Source organism: Lissotriton helveticus, chromosome 10 (assembly GCF_964261635.1).
Source record: "Lissotriton helveticus chromosome 10, aLisHel1.1, whole genome shotgun sequence".
Classification (NCBI taxonomy): Eukaryota; Metazoa; Chordata; class Amphibia; order Caudata; family Salamandridae; genus Lissotriton; species Lissotriton helveticus.
This window is the reverse complement of record NC_136071.1, coordinates 115,787,626-115,811,958: the sequence shown is the minus strand read 5'-3', so window position 1 is coordinate 115,811,958 and position 24,333 is coordinate 115,787,626. Positions and strand designations below refer to the sequence as shown.

At 50.3% G+C, this 24,333-nt stretch overlaps 1 protein-coding gene across 1 annotated transcript in view; it reads right to left on the bottom strand.

The window, feature by feature from the left end:
- TRRAP (transformation/transcription domain associated protein) overlaps positions 1–24,333 on the bottom strand; it is an 885,394-nt gene that overhangs the window by 718,561 nt on the left and 142,500 nt on the right. The window contains exons 20-22 of the mRNA XM_078664902.1: positions 13,167–13,423; positions 5,015–5,215; positions 4,468–4,619 (exon numbers count right to left, since the gene is read on the bottom strand). Coding sequence (XP_078521028.1) covers positions 4,468–4,619; positions 5,015–5,215; positions 13,167–13,423 — 610 coding nt within the window. The remainder of the gene's footprint in view (positions 1–4,467; positions 4,620–5,014; positions 5,216–13,166; positions 13,424–24,333) is intronic.

The following is a 24,333-nucleotide window of genomic DNA, read 5'->3' as shown; positions in this document are numbered from 1 at the left end:
CACCAAAAGACAATCACAAATGTATAATAATTCAAATAAATTGCAATTATATACAGTGCAGAGATTAATCCATAAGCGAACAAACGGGAACCAGTCCTAGAGATTGAAAAAACCAAGTGACAGGCGGGGTTGAGATCAAAAACAAGCCTGCCTGTCAACGAAAGCCTGTGGTGTAATGTTAAATAGGGTTGCAAGGCTAGGATACAGAGTGGTGGTATGATTTACATCCTAGCGGCACCCTTTGTTGTAGCCACAGGGTGGTATTGTCGACGCGTTTCGAACCTAAGTATTCAAGGTTCTCTTCAGGACAGGGACTGGGAAACAGATTCTGCACGCGGGCACAAAGGTTGCCGTGGCGTAGGTATGTCGTGTTCACACCTGCAATAGGCGCAGAGCAGGACTTAAGGCGTGGTGTCAGGCTTCAGAAGCTTGCAGGTATCAGGGCGGCTCACATTATTTTGCGCGTGTAGGTCTGGCTATGCAGACCACAGGGAGGGAAGCGGCCGGTCCCTGGCCTCAGTTCAGGCCGGCAGTTAAAGTTGGCCCGTTTTCTGAATGAAGTAATCAAGCCACAGAAGGTCCGTGTTGCTCACTCTCTCCCAGGAACAAGCTGTCTGTAGACCTACAGACCTACAGACAGCTTGTTCCTGGGAGGGAGTGAGCAACACGGACCTTCTGTGGCTTGATTACTTCATTCAGAAAACGGGCCAACTTTAACTGCCGGCCTGAACTGAGGCCAGGGACCGGCCGCTTCCCTCCCTGTGGTCTGCATAGCCAGACCTACACGCGCAAAATAATGTGAGCCGCCCTGATACCTGCAAGCTTCTGAAGCCTGACACCACGCCTTAAGTCCTGCTCTGCGCCTATTGCAGGTGTGAACACGACATACCTACGCCACGGCAACCTTTGTGCCCGCGTGCAGAATCTGTTTCCCAGTCCCTGTCCTGAAGAGAACCTTGAATACTTAGGTTCGAAACGCGTCGACAATACCACCCTGTGGCTACAACAAAGGGTGCCGCTAGGATGTAAATCATACCACCACTCTGTATCCTAGCCTTGCAACCCTATTTAACATTACACCACAGGCTTTCGTTGACAGGCAGGCTTGTTTTTGATCTCAACCCCGCCTGTCACTTGTTTTTTTCAATCTCTAGGACTGGTTCCCGTTTGTTCGCTTATGGATTAATCTCTGCACTGTATATAATTGCAATTTTTTTGAATTATTATACATTTGTGATTGTCTTTTGGTGTGTCTAACCAATCTTTTGTTTGATTCTTTGTTGTAAATTTGTAAATGTGTGCATTTGTAGATACTGTATATATGAACCTTTTGAATTGACAGTGGTTTTGTTTGTGCTTGTGTTTCAAAAAATTGCTGATAAATGTAAAAAAGAAAAATAAACTTGTTTGGAAAATTAAATCCAGTGGTCACACGGTACAGATTGACTGTGTGTCTGGTGAATTGTTTCACGAATAATCCTGTCCAGCCACCCTGTTCTGTTTTTCCCCTTAATACCAATCTCTGGCACTGTGCCATCCCCCTGAAACATGATAAAATGTCTGTTTCTCTATGGGCTGAAACGACTGCCTCCGATAAAAGGACTGGCAACATCAAAATCCCTTGAACTTCCCATATAATTGATGAAACTGCCGCAGTAGGGAAACAAGGCTCTGCAAGTGAGCAGTGGCATTTCTGAGTGTGCTGATCACCACTTAGGGAGTCAGGTGTAGGGGTGTGTTCTTGCATCTGGTTTTCTAACCAGCTTCGGTAAAGATGGGGGGGGACTATTCAGGTTGAGGCTGCAGGCGTCATGGAGCTTGAGGGAGGTCGGGCATCACCAGATCAGAGGTCAGTATCGCTGGGGAGACCTCCTCATGGTGTTGGGCCACTCTAACTCGGGCAGTGTTCATTGGGTGCAGAGTGGTGCATAATAGCAGAGTCGTATGAATCCAGATGCTGGTCTTGGAATCTTTCTTGCGCAAATCTGGTGCTCACGGAAGACAGTCTGTAAGGTGAGTGCAGGGCAGGTCCTCCAGGCTCTGAGGGGCTGCTGGCTACGCCGATTTCTTCGTTGTAGGTAGGTCTGAGACGTACCAGGCAGGTAGGGCTTGGGCCAAAGCAAGTAAGTGACAACTTCCTGGGTCACCATGGCTTCTGTCCTTTTTCTTCCCCGAACCGGAAAAAGCAAGTTTCATGGCTGCCCCTAAATACTAAATTTAGGGGAGTTAAAGGGGTGTGCAGGTCGGGAACAATGGGTCCCTTCCTTGGGGTTGGTACACCCACTATTATGCCGCCCTTGAGTGGGAGGGGGCATGAGCCTCTCTCTAACTGGCGGAGTCCCCACATCTTCAAGATGGAGGGGACTGGGATGTGGGCTGCACCTCACCTCCCCCAACTGAAGGGTGGGGTTGGCAAAGGTGGGCATACCTCTCTTCCTAGCATGGTTTTCCTGCCAATTCTCCCACCCAAAGTGGGGGGCAGAACCAGTGGGAGCCAAATGCTGTGGGCAGCAAAAGGCAGAGACAGCTTCCTACAGCGGCACGCCTTTGAAGCTTCCCCTTTGTGGAGCAGCCCATCCTGGGGGAGGAGGCATGAAACCTCTGCCCCAAATGTGCTTTGTTTCACGACACCAGAGAGCAGGAAGGCTCTCGACCCATGGGTCCAGAAACATGTCTAGGAGTGGCAGCTGGCGAGCAGGCAGACAGCCAGCCAAGACACTAGAGTTAGGTCGTTTTTCAGAGGGCATCTCGAAGATGTCCTCCGAGTGTATTTGGAATTAAATCCCACACTGACATCTGTGTAGGTTTAATGTGACGGGAAGTTTGCCACCAAAATTCCCAGTTAATAGTACAGCCATTATGCAACTGTGGAGTCCGTAATGACCAACTCCCAGACCGTATACTCTTTATGGCTTGACTACACTTACCAATTCTAAGAATGGACTTAGACACTGTAGGGGTACAAAGTTCATGCCACTGTATCCTCACCTGAGGGCTCGTGCACCCTGCTAGGGGGTTGACTTACATAGGCCAGAGGCAGTGGTGTTGCAGGCATTGCACACAGGGATGTGTGCCATGCAGACTCTTCACATTTCTCTACACCAAAACATGCAGCCTGCAATCGCAGTGCATGGGTGTTAAGGTATAGTGTCTCTAAGGGTGGCACAATATGTGCTGCAGCTCTTAGAGGCCTTCCTTGGTCACAGTGCCCTTGGGACCCATGGTATAATTTACAAGGGGCTTACCTGTGGCCAGGGATGTGCCAATTGTGGGTACAAAGGTACAGTTTTGGGAAAGAACACAGGCTCTGGTGTACCTGGTTGGCAGGGGCCAGGGCACATCAAGTCAGTTTGCACCAGATGTCAGGCAGAAATTTGGGGGGTAACCATGCAAAAAGGGGCACTTTCCTACAGTGGTCCTTACAGACACTCCTGCTCAAATGCAGGGGATGTGTCCAATCCACTGTCATTCTGCAAGGTGACTCCATCTATGTAGAGCGGCGGAGCAATATTATCAAACCTCTATCATCGTCAATGGATGGCAGTTGGCTCGAACCTGGAAAACTGTTGAATATAAAGTAGGAACTCTCAAGGCAGACCATCATTAAAAGGCACTCGGACCTTCCTTCACTCTTGGCCAAATTAAAATGGGATGTTTTGGGAGCATACAACAAGCTGACTCCAGGATCAGCGTCAGCAGCACAGAGTGCAAAACTGACACTGGAGCAAATAGAGAGGCCTTTGGCAAAGCGGTGAGGTCACTCACAGCACTGTAGTGGTCTTAGGATAGTTCCGAACCAGGTCGATCAACCTAAAGACATAAGTAACTGATGGTAACACAATCGAAGTTCCCAAAATCTTGCTCGAGGCCCTGACATGAGGCAGACATTGCGAATATTTGAGACAGACACCAGCTTGAGAGAAGCGTGGAATTGCTTGAAGCCCAACACGCTGGGGTTGACATGACCGTAAAGAAATACACAGCCAATTAAGATTTTTCAAAAGTATTCAGTATAAAGGACAAAGAAGAGCTCTAGGTCCGGGCTTGGACATTAACACGTATGTGGCAGATTATACAGATATGAATATCAAAAGGGAAGTAGTACCACCTGGTTGGGTGGTACCAACTGGCGGCACTGGGAGTAATTGCAAAGCTTCCAGATCCAGTCTAGTACCAGGGGAGATTCGAAAGACGAGAAATCAGCAGGTAGAAATGCCCATCAGAAAATGGCACAAAAGTGCAGGCATGAAATCTACCTTCTCTAAACTGAAACTACTTGTATGGAATTACTAAACCTTTCCCATGGGCCAATTATGCTCCCTTTTCAACACCATCTGGGTCTCAAAGACCACAAGCTGACTCGCCAGCTCTCTATGCACAAGGGTAGACGTCACCAGGAGTATAACGTCTCTAGACATTATGCAATCCAACATTTTGTTTATCATATATTAATGAAGTACATCTTACTTCGGATGAGCAAGGAGCTGGTATAGGGCATGCTTGTTATCATCAAGGCTCATCATAGCCACTAGGAAGCACTTGATCACTTCCCAAGCCTGTCTTCGATAGTACGGCTCTGTGTTTGCACTCTTCAAGCAATCCAGGGCTGTCTCAATTGCCTAAAAAAAAAAAAAATAATAATAGGTCAGCATCCACTTCAAAATCATGACGGCATAGAAACAAATACCGGTGTGCACAATTTCTCATGGCAGCAGACAAGAATCAAGAAAAATAGATACAAATCTCCTATTGTCCAGCTCCAAGAAAGGGAGTTAACTAATCAAGACACATATCCATCGCACAGTCTATGCGTCAAAGACAGAATTATTCTCAGCCTACATCAGAAATGGTGAAAACAGTATTAGAAATGGAATGAGAGGGACACAAAGGATCAATCAATCATTGTAGTGTATCACATTTAGGGTAGAACATGCATGCAACTGAACCATAAACCTCTATTCTAGGCAGTATATATCAATATGGTGTTGGGTGGGCATAGAAAAGTAACGCTCACCTTTTCCATTGGCAGCTGAATGGATGCCTTACAGTCTGAAAATTCCACTGTAATACTAGGCCCAAGTATTTCGGTGACAACATACTGCAGCCTCTGGGACTCCTTCAACATCTTTCTATTACTTCCTCCAAACTTTCCAAGTACTCGGTACGCCACGTGGGAAATGTTGTCAGTGGGATTGCGCAACGTACGCCACAAAGCCTAAAAGATAATAATTCTTTTGTGTCAGACCAAAATATAGAGCTTCAATATTCAACTTTACATTACTATATTGGCAATGATCATTTATGAAAGTGAGCACAAATGATAAACAAGAGAGTGAATTTTGGCTTCATTTACAAGTACTTAAAAGTTAGTGCAGAGAGCTAGTATCGAAGTAACATACGGACAAGCTAGGCATCACAATATTTTTGTCTTTCAACTCCCCACTGGTTTCTTTACAAACTAGGTTTTCTTCTTCCTTGTAGTAATTAGTGGCAAAGTCAAAAGTTTTGATGTTTGCAATTGCTTGCATTTGTACTTCGGAACAAGTGCAGAACAAAACATCTGAAAAATGGATGCTACAGAAAATAAAGCAATGCTTTTCTGCAGCATCCATTATTTAGATACTTTTCTCAACGCTCACTCCCCAGAGCAACAGGGCCCACTCACGGACTTTAAAGAGAGGAGGAAAGTTACATCCAAACAACCAACTAAAAGAGTCCTGCGGCCTGATGTTTCAACCCAATGCCTGATGGTTCTGGGGAAAAAAAGAAGGCACTGGCTGAAGGAGACTGAAACAAAGGCCCTTAAAGTTAAGTATAGATTACAATGTTTGCCAAGAATTATGCAAGCACTATAAAGATCAAACCACAATAAGGAGGTCTGTGCAGATGGATCCCCAAGCCATGCCCCAACATGCTAAATCTTATTGTGTCAGTCTTCTTTTTTGCTTTAACTACAAAAAATATAACAAGTCAATTACCCAACATTCACTCTGCAAAGAGGGGACCTATATCCATGAGGTGTTTCAGGGGAAGGTGCATGAGCAGGCTCAAGGGACTCAACGTGCAAAGGCAATGGAGCAGTTCGGAAAAACAGAAGATGCTCTTCCGTCCTTTGCATCTTGCCTGTGGCAACCTCTCGGCTCTAGGCCTAGCTTAGAGCTGAACGTGTTTCTAATGAAGGCCCTTTACTCGAATGGACACTGATGAGGTCTACCCAAGGTTAAGTCGCACCTTGAAAATGAAGTCTAGCTCTTCAGCATGCAGCTAGGTAATTAGGTGTTCCTTCTTGCCCCAGGGTAACAGAATCAGAGTCACTCCTCAGGTTTTGCCATGCTGATGCCCAATACTACACAGGTCTGCATAACTAGTGTGAGAAAGTGCCATCTTTCTTGCCTTGGTATGCCCCCACTTTTTTCTGAACTGCTGATGTGCTTTGACTGAGTGTGCCCTGGGTTCCTGCCAACCAGGTACCCAGGGCCTGTGTTCCTTCCCTAAAACAGTGCTGAAACTAAAAACACAATTGGCATCTCTGGCCACCTGTCAGCTCCTAGTAAATGGTACCCGAGGTACCCAGGGTATGGTGACCAGAGAAGACCCCTGATGGCTGCAGCACTTATTGTGCCGCCCTCAGGGGCTCTGTACCCTGGCACCCACACACTGCCTTTTCAGGCTGAGTGCCTAAGTACAGAACTAAACCAAGAGTCGACATGGCACACATCCCTGTGTGCCATGCTCACAGAACCCACTGCCCTAGCATACTTCAGTCACCCCTCTGGCTGAGTGCCCTATGCCAGAGGTGCATGAGCCCTGTGCCCCTACAGTAACCAGGGCCCTTCCTGGGCCCTGTAAGTGCAGTGATGCCATTAAGAGTATATGGTGCTGGGTAGGTTGTCATTACGAACTCCACAGCACCATAATGGCTACACTGAAGACTGACAAGTTTGGTACCAAACTTCTCAGCACATTAAACCCGCACTGATCCCTGTGTGAGATTTAATGTAAAATGCACCAGAGGGCATCTTAGAGATGCCCTCTGAAACCCTAACCTAGAATCCACGTCTGGGCTGAGTGGCTGCAGAGGCTGCCACACAGCAGACATGTTGCTGGAACCCTGGGTGGAGAGCCCCCCGCTCTCCTGGGCCTGCAACAATGCACATCCTGGGCGAGGTGCTAGGTCTCTTTCCCAGGATGGGCAGGGGGAAGCTTCAAAGGCATGCCGCCTCTGTGAGCTTCTCCAGACCATTTGCGGTACCCAGCAACTGGCCCCTACCAGTTCTAACCCCCACTCAGGCGGGAAGACTGGCGGGAAAAACTACGTCAGGAAGGGGGGGTGCCAGCCTGTGCCAACCCCACCCCTCAGGTGGGGGAGACGAGGTGAAGCATGACCCCAGGCTACGGCCATCTTGTAGATGGGGATCCTTGCCCAATCCCATCTAGGCTCCTGCCCCCGTCCCACAGGAGAGGACCAGGCTAGGGGGTGTACTCACCCCAGGACAGGGACCCATTGGTCCCTGTCCTTGCCCTACCTGTAACGCCACTAAATTCAGTATTTAGGGGCTCCCAGAACCTTCCTTCCTCAGATCCCGATAGGAAAAGAAGAAAGAAGATCAAGAAGATGAAGACCCGCCGTGCAGCTGCTATCAACAGGACGACAACAACTGACTTGGCCCCAGCCCTACTGGCCTGTCAATCCTGGAACCTGCTCCTGCCTAATTCTGGCGACTCCTGCGGACAGCAACCTTGGGACACCCAGAGGACCTGCTTGCCTTGACCCTCTCGAAGATTGTGACTCCCATCAGCAGAGACTCTGCTGCAACACCACACCTGGTGCTCACCAGGAAGCTCCGGACCAGCCCACTCTGCACCAGCCAAGCCCGGGCCGCGCCAACCCGAACCAAGAACACGAGGACGTCCCCCGGCAACTGAGACCCGAAGTCCAGTGCCCAAAGACCCTCCTCGACGAACCAGCCGACGCCTGAAGATTCAGAACCAGGGGCCACCCCAACCACGACCAGCCGAGGGTAAGCTTTCCTGACCCCCAAAGACACCCCTGCACCCGGCGCCCCGCGGCCCCCTGCGCCTTCCTTTGGGGTACCTACCTGTGCTCCATCATCCCAACTTACCTCTCGAAGTGCTGGTCGCCCCTGGAGAGTCACCGTCCCCGAGCCTGCAGCCTTTGTTCCTCTTTCAAGATCCTCGTTGGATAACATTGATCGCCCGACGGCTCAAAATCACCCTGCACCCAGCCGCCCAAGTGCCGCTGGCTGTGACCTCTTTGCCCTATCCTACTTCCCCCCTTGCCCAGAGCAAGTGACCAGGAGCCCAGCTCCCAGAGCCGCGTGGCCTGCTAGCCAGCAGCCACCAACCGAAGGCCCCCTTTCCCTCATTGGATAACATTGGGCCTACCTACCTCTGCACCCGGCCGCCCCTGTGCCGCTGGGACTGATCTAACTGTACACACCTGACTCTGGGGGACACCCGAGTCTACGCCCAGAACCCTAACTTTACCAACCAAGTACTCACCTGGAAACCGGTAATTCACTTACCTGCCATTGGATAACATTGACCCATTTTGACTCGAAAATTTTTTAGGTGTGAAGTTTTGAAAACTGAAAATATTCCTATAAAATCAGCCAAAGTCCGAATTCGAAAATACTCACCTGTGATCAGGAGAGAAGCCAGTACTGTACCTTTCAGCCCAGTACTGAACCGCAAATGTAATCCCTAGCTGGTTTACTAGTAACCTGTATTTTCTCCATAGGAACCCATTGTCTGCTTTTCTATGAAATTTCTTCTAAGTGCCTACTTTTGAAAACTTGAAATATTCTTTAAAAATCATACGAAATACTGAAACGCAATTACCTACCTGTTTTAAGTTCAGACCCCAGTGCTGGCCCTAGAAGCCCAGTACTGGATCACAAAAGTAACGCAATCATACTTTACCTGCAACCTGAATTTTCTCCCATTGAATAACATTGCCAGATTGACATTGAAAAGTTTCTAAGTGTGAACTTTTAAAACCGCTTTATATTCATGAAAATTCACCACAGTAACTAAAACGTTTTTGCTAATCTGGTTTCAGCTTAGACCCCAGAACTGAATCTAGGATCTAGTCCTGGAACTACTAAAGTAATCTGTACTGTAATCAATTGTACTTTTATGGTAACAATCCATTGGGCCTAAAGCTAAAGTGTTTCTAGACTTGAGTTGCCTTCAGCAACTCCTGTACCTATTGTGTTCACAAACTCTATTGCTTCCTTGCAAAGTAATTACATGAGAGTACTCATATCTAGCAAAGTATATTTTTATGCCTGTTGGTTCTAAAAATAAAACAACTATATCTTTGGATATAAAAACCATTGGCCTGGAGTTCAGTCTTTGAGTGTGTGAAATCCTTTGCTGACTGAGTGTGTACAATAAATGCATTGCACTGCTCTCTGGTACTGCCTTACTGCTTGGCCAAGCTACCACTTCTGAGAGTAAGGTCAATCCTGACTTAAACCTATATTATACCTTTGGGTATAATATACACACTGTACTTCATTATTGTCCAGTATATATAGAGCCACTTTCTCACAACTAGGATTTTGACCCAGAATGCGTCTCCAGTAAACACGCAAGATTACGAGGCTCACGAAGAAAACACAAGGTAGTTAAGAGAATACCCAAGGTTAGGCCAACAGTGCTTCAGTCAGCCTTACTCACTATTTCTCTCTCAAAGACCCAAGGAGTCCATAACATTGCAATTTGGAGGCCTTTTCTGGTATTGTAGGGCAGCAAATTTGTTCATAGTAGTATCTTTCCAGTACTATTGCAGTTCAAGGTTGTACAATCAAATTTTACTCTCGGGAGCAGTGGTAAGAGTTAAATACTCCAACAAAACCTGCACAGAGCCTAAAGAATAGGGCATTATATACAGGTTAGTAAAAGGAACAGTTTAAAATATGGCATAGGACGTAAGTGCGATAATGCAAGCAGTTCTAGGCTCAAGATACAATACTACATATTTTTAATAGCGATAAAGTTTGAGACCTTGATTTATAGAACTTTAGCTCTATGGTCCAAGTTATCCAAGGAGCCTGTGCTCAAATAAATAAAAGTGGACTGCGAGATCCTTCTGGTTTACAAACATTGTGATAATCAAAGCATCAATCAATGGGTCAGGGGACGGCAACTATAGAAATATGTGTTAACCTTGCCTGGGCAGAACTGGGCAGAACGTTTATTGGCCTCTTTTTCAACACTAAACAGCGTGAACTGAAACCCCATCTTCTGAGTTTCCAGAAACAATGTTTCACAAAAACTCTACCTCCTAAGTGGTCCACTCCAGTAGAGTCAATGTATAGGGGTCCGGATGTGTTACGAGCTCCAATGTACCCCAATATAGGCCTAAGTAGCTGCATGACCTTTTACCTACATTTGTCCTACCTTGCCTGTACGTAACGTCTCTGGTGCTGACCTTTTGCCTAGGTATGAGCCGAATAAATGTTGTGTGGATTTCTTCGAAAACGAGCCTAATTTATTATGCATGAAGATTCCTAGTATCACACATCAGGATTTCCATCTTCTGATTAAGTATTTGTGTCTGTGTGCTTTTTATGATTTGTTATGAATCGAAATAAAGCTGTTTTGAACCTTGAACCTTGATCTTCTGTATAATAACTCTGTGCAAAAGTCACTGCTATCGTCATCCTTGAACGACAGGCCCACAGAATCATCACACATCTAGGTAAAACCCCTGAGGGTATCTTTTGGGTATATAAGCACCACATCTTCCCTCGGCAAACCAGAGGAGAAGCTTCCATGCAGACACGAGACACTGGAGTCCCTGCACGCAGAAACTCCAGCACGCAGTAGTCGGACATCCCTTGCGGGGTGTTCAACTCCAGACCAAGAAGGGGTCATTCATTCTTTCCCTTCATGTAATGTGGTTGGCTCTTTCCTAAGGGGGTTCTTGGCTTCACACTTACAAACATGCTAGGTATACATGGGTATACTTAGCTTGGGTTCGTAACTTAGGAGTACACTTTATTATTGCTATGTATCTATATGCCAGCATATATTCACTGTTTTCGCACCATGGTAGAATTCTACCTTTTATTTACTCTTTCGGTTCTTGCAATTGTATATATCTGTTTCTGTCTAATGGTTGTCGCAGCACACGTATTTTGTACTAGAAAGACGGTGGTTCAATAAATGCTTATTGAAAAGTCCCCATCATTTATTCTATAAATCTCGCTGAGAAGTGAGCACGAGTGACTGAATGAAAAGTACTGCACTGTTTCCACGATACCTGAAAGATTAAGGGTTGTCATGTTCGATAGTTGACAAACTATTCGCTCCTTGGTAAGGCTAGATGGTTTGTAGTGGCACTGTTAGCTAGCTGGTCTAAAGGCCAACATATCCTTTGGGGGTGTCTGGAATCAGTCTGGACACCAATCCCTTAGTTTATGTTGTTAAACGCGCAGATTCCAAGTATTATTAAGAACTACACGACAAATGTTGAGGGTCAATGTGTCCAGTTGGGATACAGCTCAATGTCAGATATAATTTAAAGTTCAGAGAGGGACTTACCTGGGTAAATACAGCAGTGAGGAGGAAACCATTATGTAGGTTTCCCAACCGTATGGTCAAGTTTCAAATACTACTAGTTTATTGTGAGAAAATGCATTTTGACATGGTTAGCCCCCACTTTTTGCCTGGTATTTGATGTGGTTGTAGTGAACAAAGTACCTGTTAACTAGGCCACCTGTGCCAGTGCTTCTTCCCTAAACCTAATCCTCAATTGGCCCTTCAGTCACCTGTAAGTCCCTAGTTAAAGTTACCTAAAGCATTGGGCCTAAAGGGGCCCCTCAACCTAGGCCCTGCAGACTGCCACTGTAGCATACATGGCCTGGTGCAGACAAAATGACAGACGACATGGCGCCCTGCATGTGCGCCATGCCAACTTGCACTGCCTAAGGTATAGGTTTATTGTAAAGGAATGGGTGGTAAAGGTATATGTGTTGCAAAAACATGCCTGGTAAAGATAATGCGTGGTAACTGACACTTTGTAATGGCAATGCATGGTAACAACTGCGTTGTTATTGCTATTTACCAATCACTAGTGTAGGTATGGCTAAACAAAGACAATTTCTGTGAAAAACTGTGAAAAACCGAAACCACTGCCAAGATTTTCAAAAAGATTCAGGGAGTACATTTTAACCAAGAAGACAGGACCTTGTATTTAAAATGCTTGGTGTCAACTTTAAAATGTATGAAACTCCAGTGTTTTGGAAGAAATTATTATAATGAAATGCGCATCCTGTAGATACAAAGAAAGCATCCAATTCCATTCCTGAAGAAGTGGGAAGATCTGATGAAGCACTGACATTAGAAATATTTCCTTCTTAACCCACTCCTACCGTGTTCTTTTAAGGTCAGAAATTGGACAAAACTGTTATTTAGTTTTTCTTTTTAAATCAAAACATCGCTTGAATAAACAACATCTTATATCATTCTTGAAGGATCAGAGATGTTAAAGGAAGACGTGAAAGTGTCTGATGAATATTGTATGGCAGCTGTCAGAAGTAGCCAGACCTCCTGAAGTGGCAGAAGCATTGTCCATACAAGGTACAGAGGAGAGATCAGTACTTCCCATCAAGAGGTTAATGGAGTTTTGCAGAAGAGACTCTCTTTCCAATTTCATGCCCTGCTTACTTAACAATTCGGACACCATTCCCTGCTTTTTTCTTTTCCTCGAATGTATGGTTATCCAGAGGTATTTCAGTCAAAGTTGCTTTTTCAGTTTTAATTTGGTTGAATGAATTTTTTTATATTTAAAAAAAAGAAATCAGCAAATGTTGCCTTATAGGCCATGGATTTGTAAAACACATGCATCTCTGATGTGTGATCTGGGATCTTGTACAAGTGTGGAGACATTTGAATTTGTATGACTATCGGAGAGAATCCCACAATGAAGTACCATCAAAACAAGGAAAATGGGAATCTAATCTCTTCACACTGGTAGCAAGTAGCCCTGTCCTATTCTAATGTTATGTCAGATACTAGATAAACCCTATATTACAACAGAGAACCACATACGAAGTAGTAGCAATTAAATATTCCAAAGGATACGTCTGTTTCTAAAAAAACTCAGGTTTCATTTAATGGCGATCAACATTTACCTGCATAAGTTCGGCTCGTACTGGTTGAATATGGTCGTACAAAAAGTCAGGTTGGAGATTGTCCACACACAGCTCCAAGGTTCTCAAGCCTTGACTAACCAAGGTCTGAGACCCATTCAGAGCAGACACCAGAGGATCCATGAGCATGGGCAGATAAGGCAACAGAGAACTCAGCCGGACAGGGACAGTAAGGCACAACTCTACAAAAAGATCTTTCATGTGTTGTTTGTGTAGGCCACTCTGCAACATGTTCAGTCCTACAAAACAGAAAAGACAGATGTGTCAAGACCAAACTAAGTATTATAAAGCTCTAGTTGAAACGGTTTCATTTTCAAGCAAGTTGCCATAATATGGACACACTATTTGGAAATAGTCAGACTTTTTTGAGGGAGCGAGGAAAACAAATACTGCTAAAGTCTAACCTGTCTAATACATGGAAATTTGTGAAGTAAAACTAAATAAATGTTAACTTAAAAAACACACTGTGGCAGTTAGGTTTAATACAAGCAGAAATCACAGCTAAACAATAAAAAAAGAAACACACATCTCTCAGTGCTAAACATAAAACACTCCATTTATAGATTGGCGCAAGATTTACGCCTAGAATAGGATTAACAGTCTTCAATGTGAGTGAAAACGAATAGTGCTTTAATCACATGTACAGGGCTCCTTACCTCAAAAGACCTTCTTGTCTGATTCGAGCCTCAATTCCAAATAAATTTAGTTTGCTTTATTACAAAACAAGATTTAGTGCTGAATTGCGATGCTGCAAGGTTCAAATTATTCAAAATTCACGTCTGGCTGGTGACATTTGAAAGTAGTGGGCTTTTGAAACGCTCCAATGTGGACTCCGCCTTATCACCAAAAAGGCGAGTGTCATCGAAGGGCATGTCCATCAAAGTATTCTGGACATCCGCAGAAAAACCAGCCGTCCTCAACCAGGCATGACCGCGTAGCTACACCGTTGTGGAAATCGTCCTACCCAGCGAATCAGCGGAATCAAGACCACAGTGTATAGAGTACTTAAGAGAGCGGGAAAGAACTGTCCGGGCCCCCTCAGGACACTGAGGCAGCACCTGCTCAACCGCATCCCACACGGAATGGGAAAAGCAGCCCAAGAGACAGGCAGTGTTCACAGACCGTAGTCCAGAACTTGTGGAAGAATAAATCTTCTTCCCAAACTGCTCCAATTTCTTGGATTCCTTGTCCGGCGGAGCAGAAGGGAACGCACTCGGGGACGTCTAGGCCTGAACCGCCAAACTCTCAGGTGTAGGGTGCTAGGTGAGGAAGGCAGGGTCGCCAGGGGCAGGGCGATAGCGTCGTCCCACACCCTTGTCCACAGGGGCCCCTGTGTTGGGCCGGGACCAAGTGCCCAGAAGTACATCAGTAAGTGCATCATTAAACGGCAACAGCGGTTCTGTAGAAGAAGCCGGCCGAAGCACTTTAGTTGGTAGGTTGGTCCTGACAGCCACTGTAGGGAGCTCGAGGTTAAGAGCCTCGGCTGCCCTATGTAGCACCGTGAAAAAGGTACCACACTCCATAGTAGTTTAAGGGAATGGTGAACCAGGCGCCGGAGTGTATTCCGGGCCACCGGCCTCCGTATACTCATCACAGTCGGGGACAGACTCGCACTGTGCTGCGAGAGGGTCTTCAAACCCTTCCCAGTCCTCCCATTCCTCCACAAGTGGACAAGGGTGTGGGTGAATAATAGGGTAAAAGTCTCCCATCGGCGTCGGGAGACATCCCTCCGGCACCGTGCCGACATCGGAAAAGAAGTGGACGCCGGCATTGACGACGTTGATGTCGGTGGGGGCCGTATGGGGTCCACCGGCAAGAACGGAGAGCCACGGCCAGAGCCATGGAGGCCTCTGGGCATCAACGATGTCGGGGCCGGAGCCAGCGACGTCTAGGAACGCGAAACAGTGGGAACACTGGGCCCCGCGGGCCCGAAGATGTGCCGACGGGGCCACACAAGCCGAAGATACGTGCCATTGCGGACATGAACTCTTGCAATTCGGCCAGAGTCGCCGATGGACCCGGGAAAGGTGGGTAAACCAACGGGAACTGCTCAGGCTCCGTTGAAGCTGCGGGGGCGGTGCCACCTGCCCCTCAGCCGCGTCCTGCGACCGTTGAGGGGAGGACGAAGAGCGGTGACGCTTCTTCGACTTTTTGTGCTTCGCCTTAACTTACTCCGAGTGCAAAGACTTCGAATGATGGTGCTTGCTCTGCGCAGGGCAATCGACCTCCCACGGGACAGGGGCCTGGAACGTCGTGAGGCCGACTACCGGGCCTCCAGCCACTTTCGGGACCGCTCCTGCAAAGTTTTCGGGGCTATGGCCCGGCAGTGGGAGCACGACTCTGTGTCGTGATCCAGGCCCAGGCAGAAGAGACACTCATGGTGCGGGTCTGTCAGCAACAACGTGCACAGAAAGGCATCGCAAAGCTTGAAACCGGGTATTCCTATGCACCAGGGGTACAGTGTACCCACAAATATATAAAATAAATAACTCAGTGAACACTTGACGGGGTACCGCACTCTACTGATATACGCTTGCTGGCGCGAAAAAAGAAAGAACTAATGTCAGCGCATGTGGGCATGTCTAAGTAGCTCCAGTGACGCCATCTCAGCGAATACCTCGCCAATGACGCACGCGGAGCTGTACGACGACGCCTATCGACACGCAGGGGTACTGCTCATGAAAGCTATCCAGATCCAGTCTGAAGCCTGGGGATATTCTAAGGTAAGGAATCTTTCACGGACGTGTCTCTTTCAGATAGTAAAGTCAAGAACTCAACCAGTGAACTACGCAAACCAATTTACTAAAAAGACAACTCTAATGAGTAAAGGAAGACCTAAATGACAGTAATTGGATGCAGGAAACGAGAGGTGTGAATTTTTGAAAAATAAATGTAGAAGAATAATGAAGTTGTAAAAATCAATATCTGTGAATGTGCATTACCAATTGCCGTCAAAGCAGGCCATTTTCCAACTAGCTGTTCTCCCTCAAAAAAGAAAAGGTCTGACTAGGGCTACAACACAGGTCCCAGTTCGCACCGACCTGCTATTTCTTCTTTATAAATGCCATTTTGGGGGGGTGTGGCCAAGATGGCGGCTTGAACAGACGTACCTCGAGAGGCTCCCCGGCCCTAAGCCCCATTACCACGTAATTTCCAGCTATCACCCCCCGTGACTCAGCCCAAATCCGAGCTCGACCCTCTCAACTGCCTTGGAGAGCTACCGTTTGGACTCCTCTGGGCGTTTGACCGCCGGTGGCCTCGCTTTCCCAGTCGCCGGGGAGGACGGCGTAATGGCGACGGGGGTCTGAGCTCCTCCACCGCGCGGCTGCACCGCGGAGACTACATACACCACGCCGGAGCGCCGTGGAATAGCACACCGGACTGCAGTGAGGCGTACCCAGAGGCCGCGGGAGTTCCCCGGGGGACGCGGTGTGCCCCGAACCCCTCGGACATAGAGCGCCTCGCAAGAGGACCCCTGGCAAATCTAGGCCCCGGCGTGGGCCTACCAGAAGACCGGACTGGTCCGACCCCGGCGGCCCCACGGCGCCCACATACCGCGCACATCCACCCTGCTCCGCTGAGGGTCCGCCGACCAGAGCTTTGGGCACCAACGGACGCCGACGACCCGCAGCTTCTGCTGTGGCTGTGACCGGTGCACAGGTTAGAGCCCTTCCGCCGCGCGCCTGCATCCCGGCGGCTGCGGGCGTAGACAGGCCTGCCAGCCCTGCGGCCGGCCACCCGAGCCACCCGAGCACGGGTGCCCAGAACACTTCACGGCGGAGTACCGGAGGGCCGGTGATCTCAGCCTTCCCGGCGGCCCGCGCCTCATCAGCAGCCGACCACCGACTTCGGGCCCCGGCGTGGGCCTCCAGGCGCACACCCGCGCCCTCCCTTGGCGGGCCTACGGATCCTTGAATCGCGAGGAGCGCCGGCCTCCGGTCCTGCGCACTCTCGCCGGCCATCCCCCATCTCATCAGTGGCCCCTGGGGGAGGCGCGCCGAGATCGGTGGCTCTGCTCCGCGGGTGCCTCATACACCCCAGCGGGAGCCCTCTGGACATTCTGGGCCCACGCGTGGGCCTGTAGGGTGGCGGCACGGACTCGACCCACAGCGCTATATGCCGGGCGGGGAGTCGTTCACCCGCCCCCACACCTCACCGGAGTCTCCCCCGCATCCCCGATCGCCAGCGGAGAGATACCGCCTGAGCTGAGGCCTGCTCATCCGGCCCCTCCGGGTACAGCGAACCCCGCCGGACGCCTCCTGCCACTTTACGCCCCGGCGTGGGCCTGCTTGAGGGTCGGAGGGATCTCCAACCACCACCCCACCCACGGCGGACATCTCACTGAGCGGAGTCGGCCCGCCACCGGAGGAGCCCCGGAGCCCCCCCATCCCCTGATTTCCCGGCGGAGGGATACACTAACGACGTGAGGAGCCACACAGCAGTGCACCCCCGCATTGAAAACGACCCCTTGGACGAGGGGCATCAGGTGAGCGGCACCCTGCGACCTGGACTACCGCCTGCTTCCCCTCCCCTGGATCCCTGCACTCTCTGCTGGGTGTCCCTCGACAGCGGAGGTCGGTGTCACAGCCCGGCTGGACATTGCCCTGGGCCCCCGATCGCCGGAGCCGTCGGTCCAGGCCTCCTCCCTGCTGCCTGCTGCCCGCTGTCCACCGGATCCCCCGCTTGGCCAATAAGGACGTCAGTGGACATCTCCGCGGCCTTCGGCTGCTCCCGAGGCACTGCTCTTCAGCCTGGCGCCTAAGCGCTCTCCCTAGATCCACGTTGCTCTTCCTCACTCAGACATAACCTTGCTCGGCGAGGCACAGTGGCCCCAGCCTGACTGGCCTGGTCGCCTCTACCCCCACCACCTCACCGGCCACAACGCACCCTGAGCGCCACCCTTGCGGCGCCACACGAGAGACTCTTCCTTCGGCCGCCCCCAAGGCACCCTGCGGAGCTTCTTCTTGGGTCTCCGCTCCTCGCCTATTCACGGGACCCGGCGCCAGCTCTGGTTCGTCCACTAACCTTCACGGTTCATTTCATTGCTGGGCGATTACTCGGCGACCTCCGACAACGCCCGCCAGTTGGCCCACCACCCTGCTCTGGCCACAATGACGCACACTAGTCGCAAAGGGACCCGGAATGTGGTGGAACTTATGCATAAAGCAGCGTCGAAAGGTGACAAGACTCAACCACAGTCGTCCCCGAAACCCCCCGCGAGCCCTCAGCCACAGGATGAAGACTCCGCTCCGATTACAAAAGCCTTCCTGGCCTCCCTCTTCAACACATTGCGTGAGGACTTCCAGACTCTAAAACAGGACATGGCCGGGGAACAGCGCGAACTCCGTCGCGACATTGACGGCCTGGGTGAGCGAGTTGCCTCTCTAGAGGAGGCTGATCGGTCCCGCAGTGAGGAGGTGGAGAGACTTCAGCAGGAAGTCCTGCGACTTCAGGATCAACAGGTGGACTTACAGTCGCACTCTGAGGATTTGGAAAACCGCTCCAGGCGGAATAACATAAGAGTCAGGGGTGTCCCGTTGAAAGCTGAAAAGGACAGTGTGACCAACTACCTGCAGGACCTATTCAGACACATCCTGGGGGAGACGAGCGACTTCGAAATCCGAATCGACAGGGCGCACAGGGTGGGCATGACACGCAGGGCGCCAGCACCACCTCCGGACATCCTGGCATTCCTGCCGGACTTCCCCCTGAAGGAACGCATCCTTAGAGAGGCCAGGAAAGCACAACCCATCAGATTTCGCGATGACCCTGTGGCCCTTTTTCAGGATCTCTCTAATATCACCCTGCTGAAGCGCAAATCCTTCAGGCCTGCGACGAACTTCCTGAGAGAAGCCGGGATACCCTACTCCTGGGGCCACCCGTTCCGTCTGATCTTCAAGTGGAACAGATCCCTTCACCAGCTTCGATCACTCCGCGACATCTGCTCCCTACTTGGGATCGACATGCCGGACAGTGCAACCTCCAGGGACGCCTCTCCGTCACGGTCGCAGGGAGACCCACCTCGCCCTACAGCTGACGGCTGGCAGACGGTCCGCAGGAGGAGAACGCCGAGAACCATCCCGAAGCCAGACCCGATCACGGCCGCCCAGGAACGAGAAGCTGCAATACAGGAAGTGGCGGATAACACAGCACCCGACCTGTAGGATACCGCCCTCGTGAACCTTGACCAGCTTGGGGGTGTTCTCTCATTCGCACATGGCTTAACTGGGGTCTGGGCCGGGGAGCCGCCAATTGGGCTGCAACCACGGTACCCCTTTCTTTGACATTCTACGGACCTGTGCCCTGCACGACTAGGCCCAAGACTTTTACTGGTTTCTGTTGGGGGGGGATGTTCTGGGAGGGGATGGGGAAGTTGGGGAGGGGGGGTTCTGCACTTGAGGGGGATTGGGAAGGTCCACTCTGTTGGGGTTAGGGTGGCCACGGGGGGGAGGGAACTGTTGGGGGGGACCAGTACGCCATGGGGGATGGGGACCAATATGCCATGGGATCTTTACACACACCAGGGCTTGCCCACGTTCTCCACCGCTGCGCAGCGTCTTGCGAAACTGAGCCCGTTCACCCCTGTGTGCCCCAGTGATGGCTGACACGCTCAAAATCCTGTCCCTTAATGTCAAGGGACTCAATAACCCGATTAAGCGCAGGGCTATCATCTCTTACCTAGAGAACTCTGAGGCCGACGTCTGCCTGCTGCAAGAAACCCACCTCCTGGCTAAGGATTGGCACCGGCTGCGCTCCCGCGCTTTCCCACAGCAACTCTTCTCCTCTCTCACATCAAAGAAGGCTGGGGTGGCTATGCTCATATCACGGCGCTTCAAAGGCAAGGTAGGGGCCAAAATAGGGGAGATTAAGGGACGCCTTCTAGCCCACGCTTTCCAGATTGGCAACACCACCTACGCGATAGGCTCCATCTATTCCCCCAATACAGGTCAGGAACCCTTCTTGCTTTCCGCAATCTCAGAAACGCTTCAAGCACCTCACACCTACATGCTCCTAGGGGGGGACCTTAACCTCGTCATGGATACAGTCAAGGATAGATCGGGGCACCGATACGGAGACACAGGGGCGATTTCACAGAAAGGCACTACTTGGCTGCATGATAGGGACATCTCGGACCTCTGGAGGCACGCACACCCACTTACAACGCAGTACACATTCTACTCACACGTACACCACACCTACGCACGCATAGACCACTTCATGGGCTCATCGACCCTCATTCCCCACATCGCCGCAGTGTCAATTGTCCCGGCTGCCCTCTCCGACCATCAAGCAGTGGAACTGACGCTTAACGTGCCCTGCACGCCACGCACTCCGGGGTCGTGGAGGCTTAACGAAACCCTCTTACAAAATCCCGCCCGATATGCTTGCGGCCGACATTGTGGTCCTGCCTAAACCGGGCAAACCCACAACGCACTGTTCCGCATTCCGCCCCATCTCCTTACTCAATCTAGATCTGAAGCTGTTTACGGGGGTGCTGGCAGCTCGCCTGGGCCCCTGCCTCCCGGGCATCCTCGAACCGGACCAATCGGGTTTTGTCCCGAACCGCCAGTGCAGTGACAATACCAAAAGACTCCTGCACCTCGTGGACAAAGCTCATTTTCAGGTTTCCGACTCTGCCCTATTAGCCATCGATGCCGAGAAGGCTTTCGACCGTGTCGACTGGATCTACATGCAGGCTGTGCTGCAGCACTACCGCCTGGGCGACCGGTTTCAGGCCTGGATCGCGAGCTGCTACCATCGTCCCTTGGCACGTGTCCGGCTGGGTGGCCTCAAGTCCGACCCCTTCGAGATACAGAGGGGAACCCGCCAGGGTTGTCCCCTCTCACAACTCCTATTTGCTCTATACGTGGAGCCCCTGGCGCAGAAGATCCGCGATAATCCCCACATTCTAGGAATGTCTTTCGGCAACGAATCCCACGTGGTGGGACTGTACGCAGACGACATAATCGCCGCGTTGGACCGTCCATCTAGCTCCATACCAGCGCTTTTGGCGGAGCTGGAACAATTCGGCGCGGTGTCGGGTTTCAAGGTCAACCAGGGGAAATCCCTGATATTGCCCCTTGGCAGCCATGCTCTTTCCAATAGCCCGCCGGCCACCTTCGGTTGCCAACTGCGGTCCACCACTCGACTGCCATATCTGGGGATTACCCTGACCTCCTCCACGGTCTCGACGGTTACTCACAACTACTCTACCTTATCATCCCAGATCCGGGCTGACCTCGCGCGTTGTTCAAAGCAACCCCTCTCCTTACTTGGGAGGATTGCGGCGGTAAAGATGTCGGTCCTGCCCAAAATACTATACATCTTTCAGACCCTCCCGGTGTCGCCGCCAATGGGAATGCTAGCTGATCTCCAACATGATCTTCACCAATTTGTATGGGAGAGGAAACGCGCCAGGCTACATCGACGAGTAGCGCACAGGACTGTGGACGAGGGCGGCCTCGGGATCACAAACTTGCTGCAGTACTTCCAGGCCTCGCAAATTCGATATCTAGTGGAGTGGTACCGGCCCGAATCAGAGAAGAGATGGCTCTTTCAGGACAGGGCTATGGCACAGACCTCCCTGTGGAAGATACCGTTTCTCGCTCGCCAGCACAGGCCACGTCATCTCCTCCGTTCCCCTATTACTCGGACCACTATGGCGACCTGGGACATGGTAGCGGTCAAACGGGGCCTCACGACCTTCCCGTCCCCACTTACTCCGCTCTTTGACAACCCCGCATTCCCACCCGGCATGGACACTCGAGCTTTCTTGCAATGGCGTGACACACCGTGCCGATCAGCTGGGCACCTCTTTGATACGGAGGGGTTCCTCTCTCTCGCCGACATCTCGCGAGACTATGGAGTGGATAACCCTCACATGTATCAATATTTCCAAATCCGCCACTGGCTCTTGAGCCCGGACGTTGCCCCCCTGGTGGGCCGGCAAATGACACCGTTCGAACGCTGGCTCGTGTCCAAAGACTCAGATAAACATCTTATCTCAGACCTCTATCGGATGCTCTCCCCTGCTACCGACCCTGCTAAAACCGCTGGGCAGCGGCGATGGGAAACGGAATTTGGAAGACCTCTTTCCACAATAGAATGGAACCACGTATATTACAGGGCCGCCCACACCACCCGCAACACCAAAGCCAGGGAATCGGCGATAAAATTGGCTATCTATTGGCACCTTACCCCAGCGAGACTCAATCAAGGCAACCCGACCCGTAGTGCGCTGTGTTGGAGAGGATGTGGCAGCCGGGGAACACTGACTCACCTCCTGTGGGACTGTCCCGCCTTGCAGGAGTACTGGAAGGTCGTCCTGGACGATATTGACTCCACGTTCGACACTGAGATCCCACGTTTCCCAGCTTATACACTCCTAGGACTTCCCAATGCACTTACATTCCCCCTAAGATCAGCTCGCGGCAAACAGATGGGCATTGCTATGCAGGCAGCATCGCAACACATCCTGTCGCTATGGGGCTCTACTATCCCACCCACCCACACTGGCTGGCTACACAAGCTGTGGTTCACGTTGGGCATGGAACGGATCCAGGCTACACTAACACATACCACTGACGCATTCCGCACCACTTGGCAGCCGCTCCTGACGTTGCTCTCCAGGGAATTCCACGAAATCACCTGCCCGAAGTACCTTCGTATCCTACGGCTTACAGACTGCATGATGGACCGAACGCAAACAGAGGCGCCTTGATACATTTAGACTAGCTATGACTCACAAGACTACTATGGAAGAATGGCGTACTGGTGGGGTGGGGGGGGGGGGCTTTGAATTGGGGTGTTGGGGGGGAGGCGGGTTCTTAAGGCTGGCTTGTTTACCTGTTGCCCGACTAGGGGCGTCTTTCGACCTCCGGGCACTACCTTTACATCTGAGCATGTTCATCCTGCTCACCTAACGCTTATTAAGAGAAGACATGTCTGTCTGTCTCGCTTGCCTAACTTGCCTGTTGATTGTCCTTCGCTATGCCATGCCTTTTCTTTTTCTTCCTGTTCTAAAACTCAATAAACATACTTTGAAATAAATGCCATTTTGTCCTTCCTGTTCTTCAGAAAGGGCTACAGTATAGGTCATAGTTCTACAGGTCTGCGGTTTTAAGTTCATGACCCTTGCTTAAAGCTTCCAGTTCCTTTGTGCGTGGGGAAAACATGCCAGGCTTCTGATCTCTACTTCAGGCATATGCTGACAGTAGGGGCATCTGCCTCTAATTTTCATAAAGTCCTATTGTGTTCTGAGGCACTGCTAGTAGGAAGCCTGATTTATACTGATGGCTAGCCACTTATTGCTGAGTGGCTCTAATCCAGTCTCCCTATAAGTTCTCACATACAAACACGCATATTTAGCAGCTCTTACTCTAAGGCTATTGCTAGTCCACCCAGATATCTCTAACCCAAGGGCCCTTTCAAAATAGCGAATTCTCTCTACCAGTATCGAATAGTTTTCTTACCTGTCGGTGTAGTTTTGCAGCTTGAAGATCTTTCTGGATTCACTATGCTGTGCATTATTCCGCGGTCTTGTGGTTGGGTCCGGATTCGTAGTCTTTTCTTTGTTTTTTTTTTTTTTTTTCTCTTTGCCCAGGTGGGCGTCGGCGTCACACCCCCTTTGGGTGTATTTCCGGTGACGTCGGCATGCTTCCTGCGGAAGCTCCCACTCTTGGGCGCCATCTTCGGGTTCTTTTTTTCCGTGTTTCTTTCGTTTCCGAAGTAATGGCAATGTTCTTCTTAGTTTGTATTTACCGCTTTGTATTTTCAAAGTCTATTCTTTAGTTAACCACCTCTTCTCTCTCCAGCCTCATCTTTCTGGCGGAGGTGGGTGGGTTCGCTAGTGAATCCAGAAAGATCTTCAAGCTGCAAAACTACACCGACAGGTAAGAAAACTATTCGTTTTGCAGCGTGAATCTTTCTGGATTCACTATGCTGTGCATAGATTTTGTAGCGGTTTCTCATCTCTGTGGCGGCTGGGTGGAAGATGAGCGTTGGGTGTTGAATATGTGCTGTAGCACCTTCTGTCCCACTTGAGCTTCCTTGTTCATTTGTATGTCCACACAGTAGTGCTTCGTGAACGTGTGCACCGAAGCCCATGTTGCCGCCAGGCATATGTCCTCTATGGGTGTGTTAGCCAGGA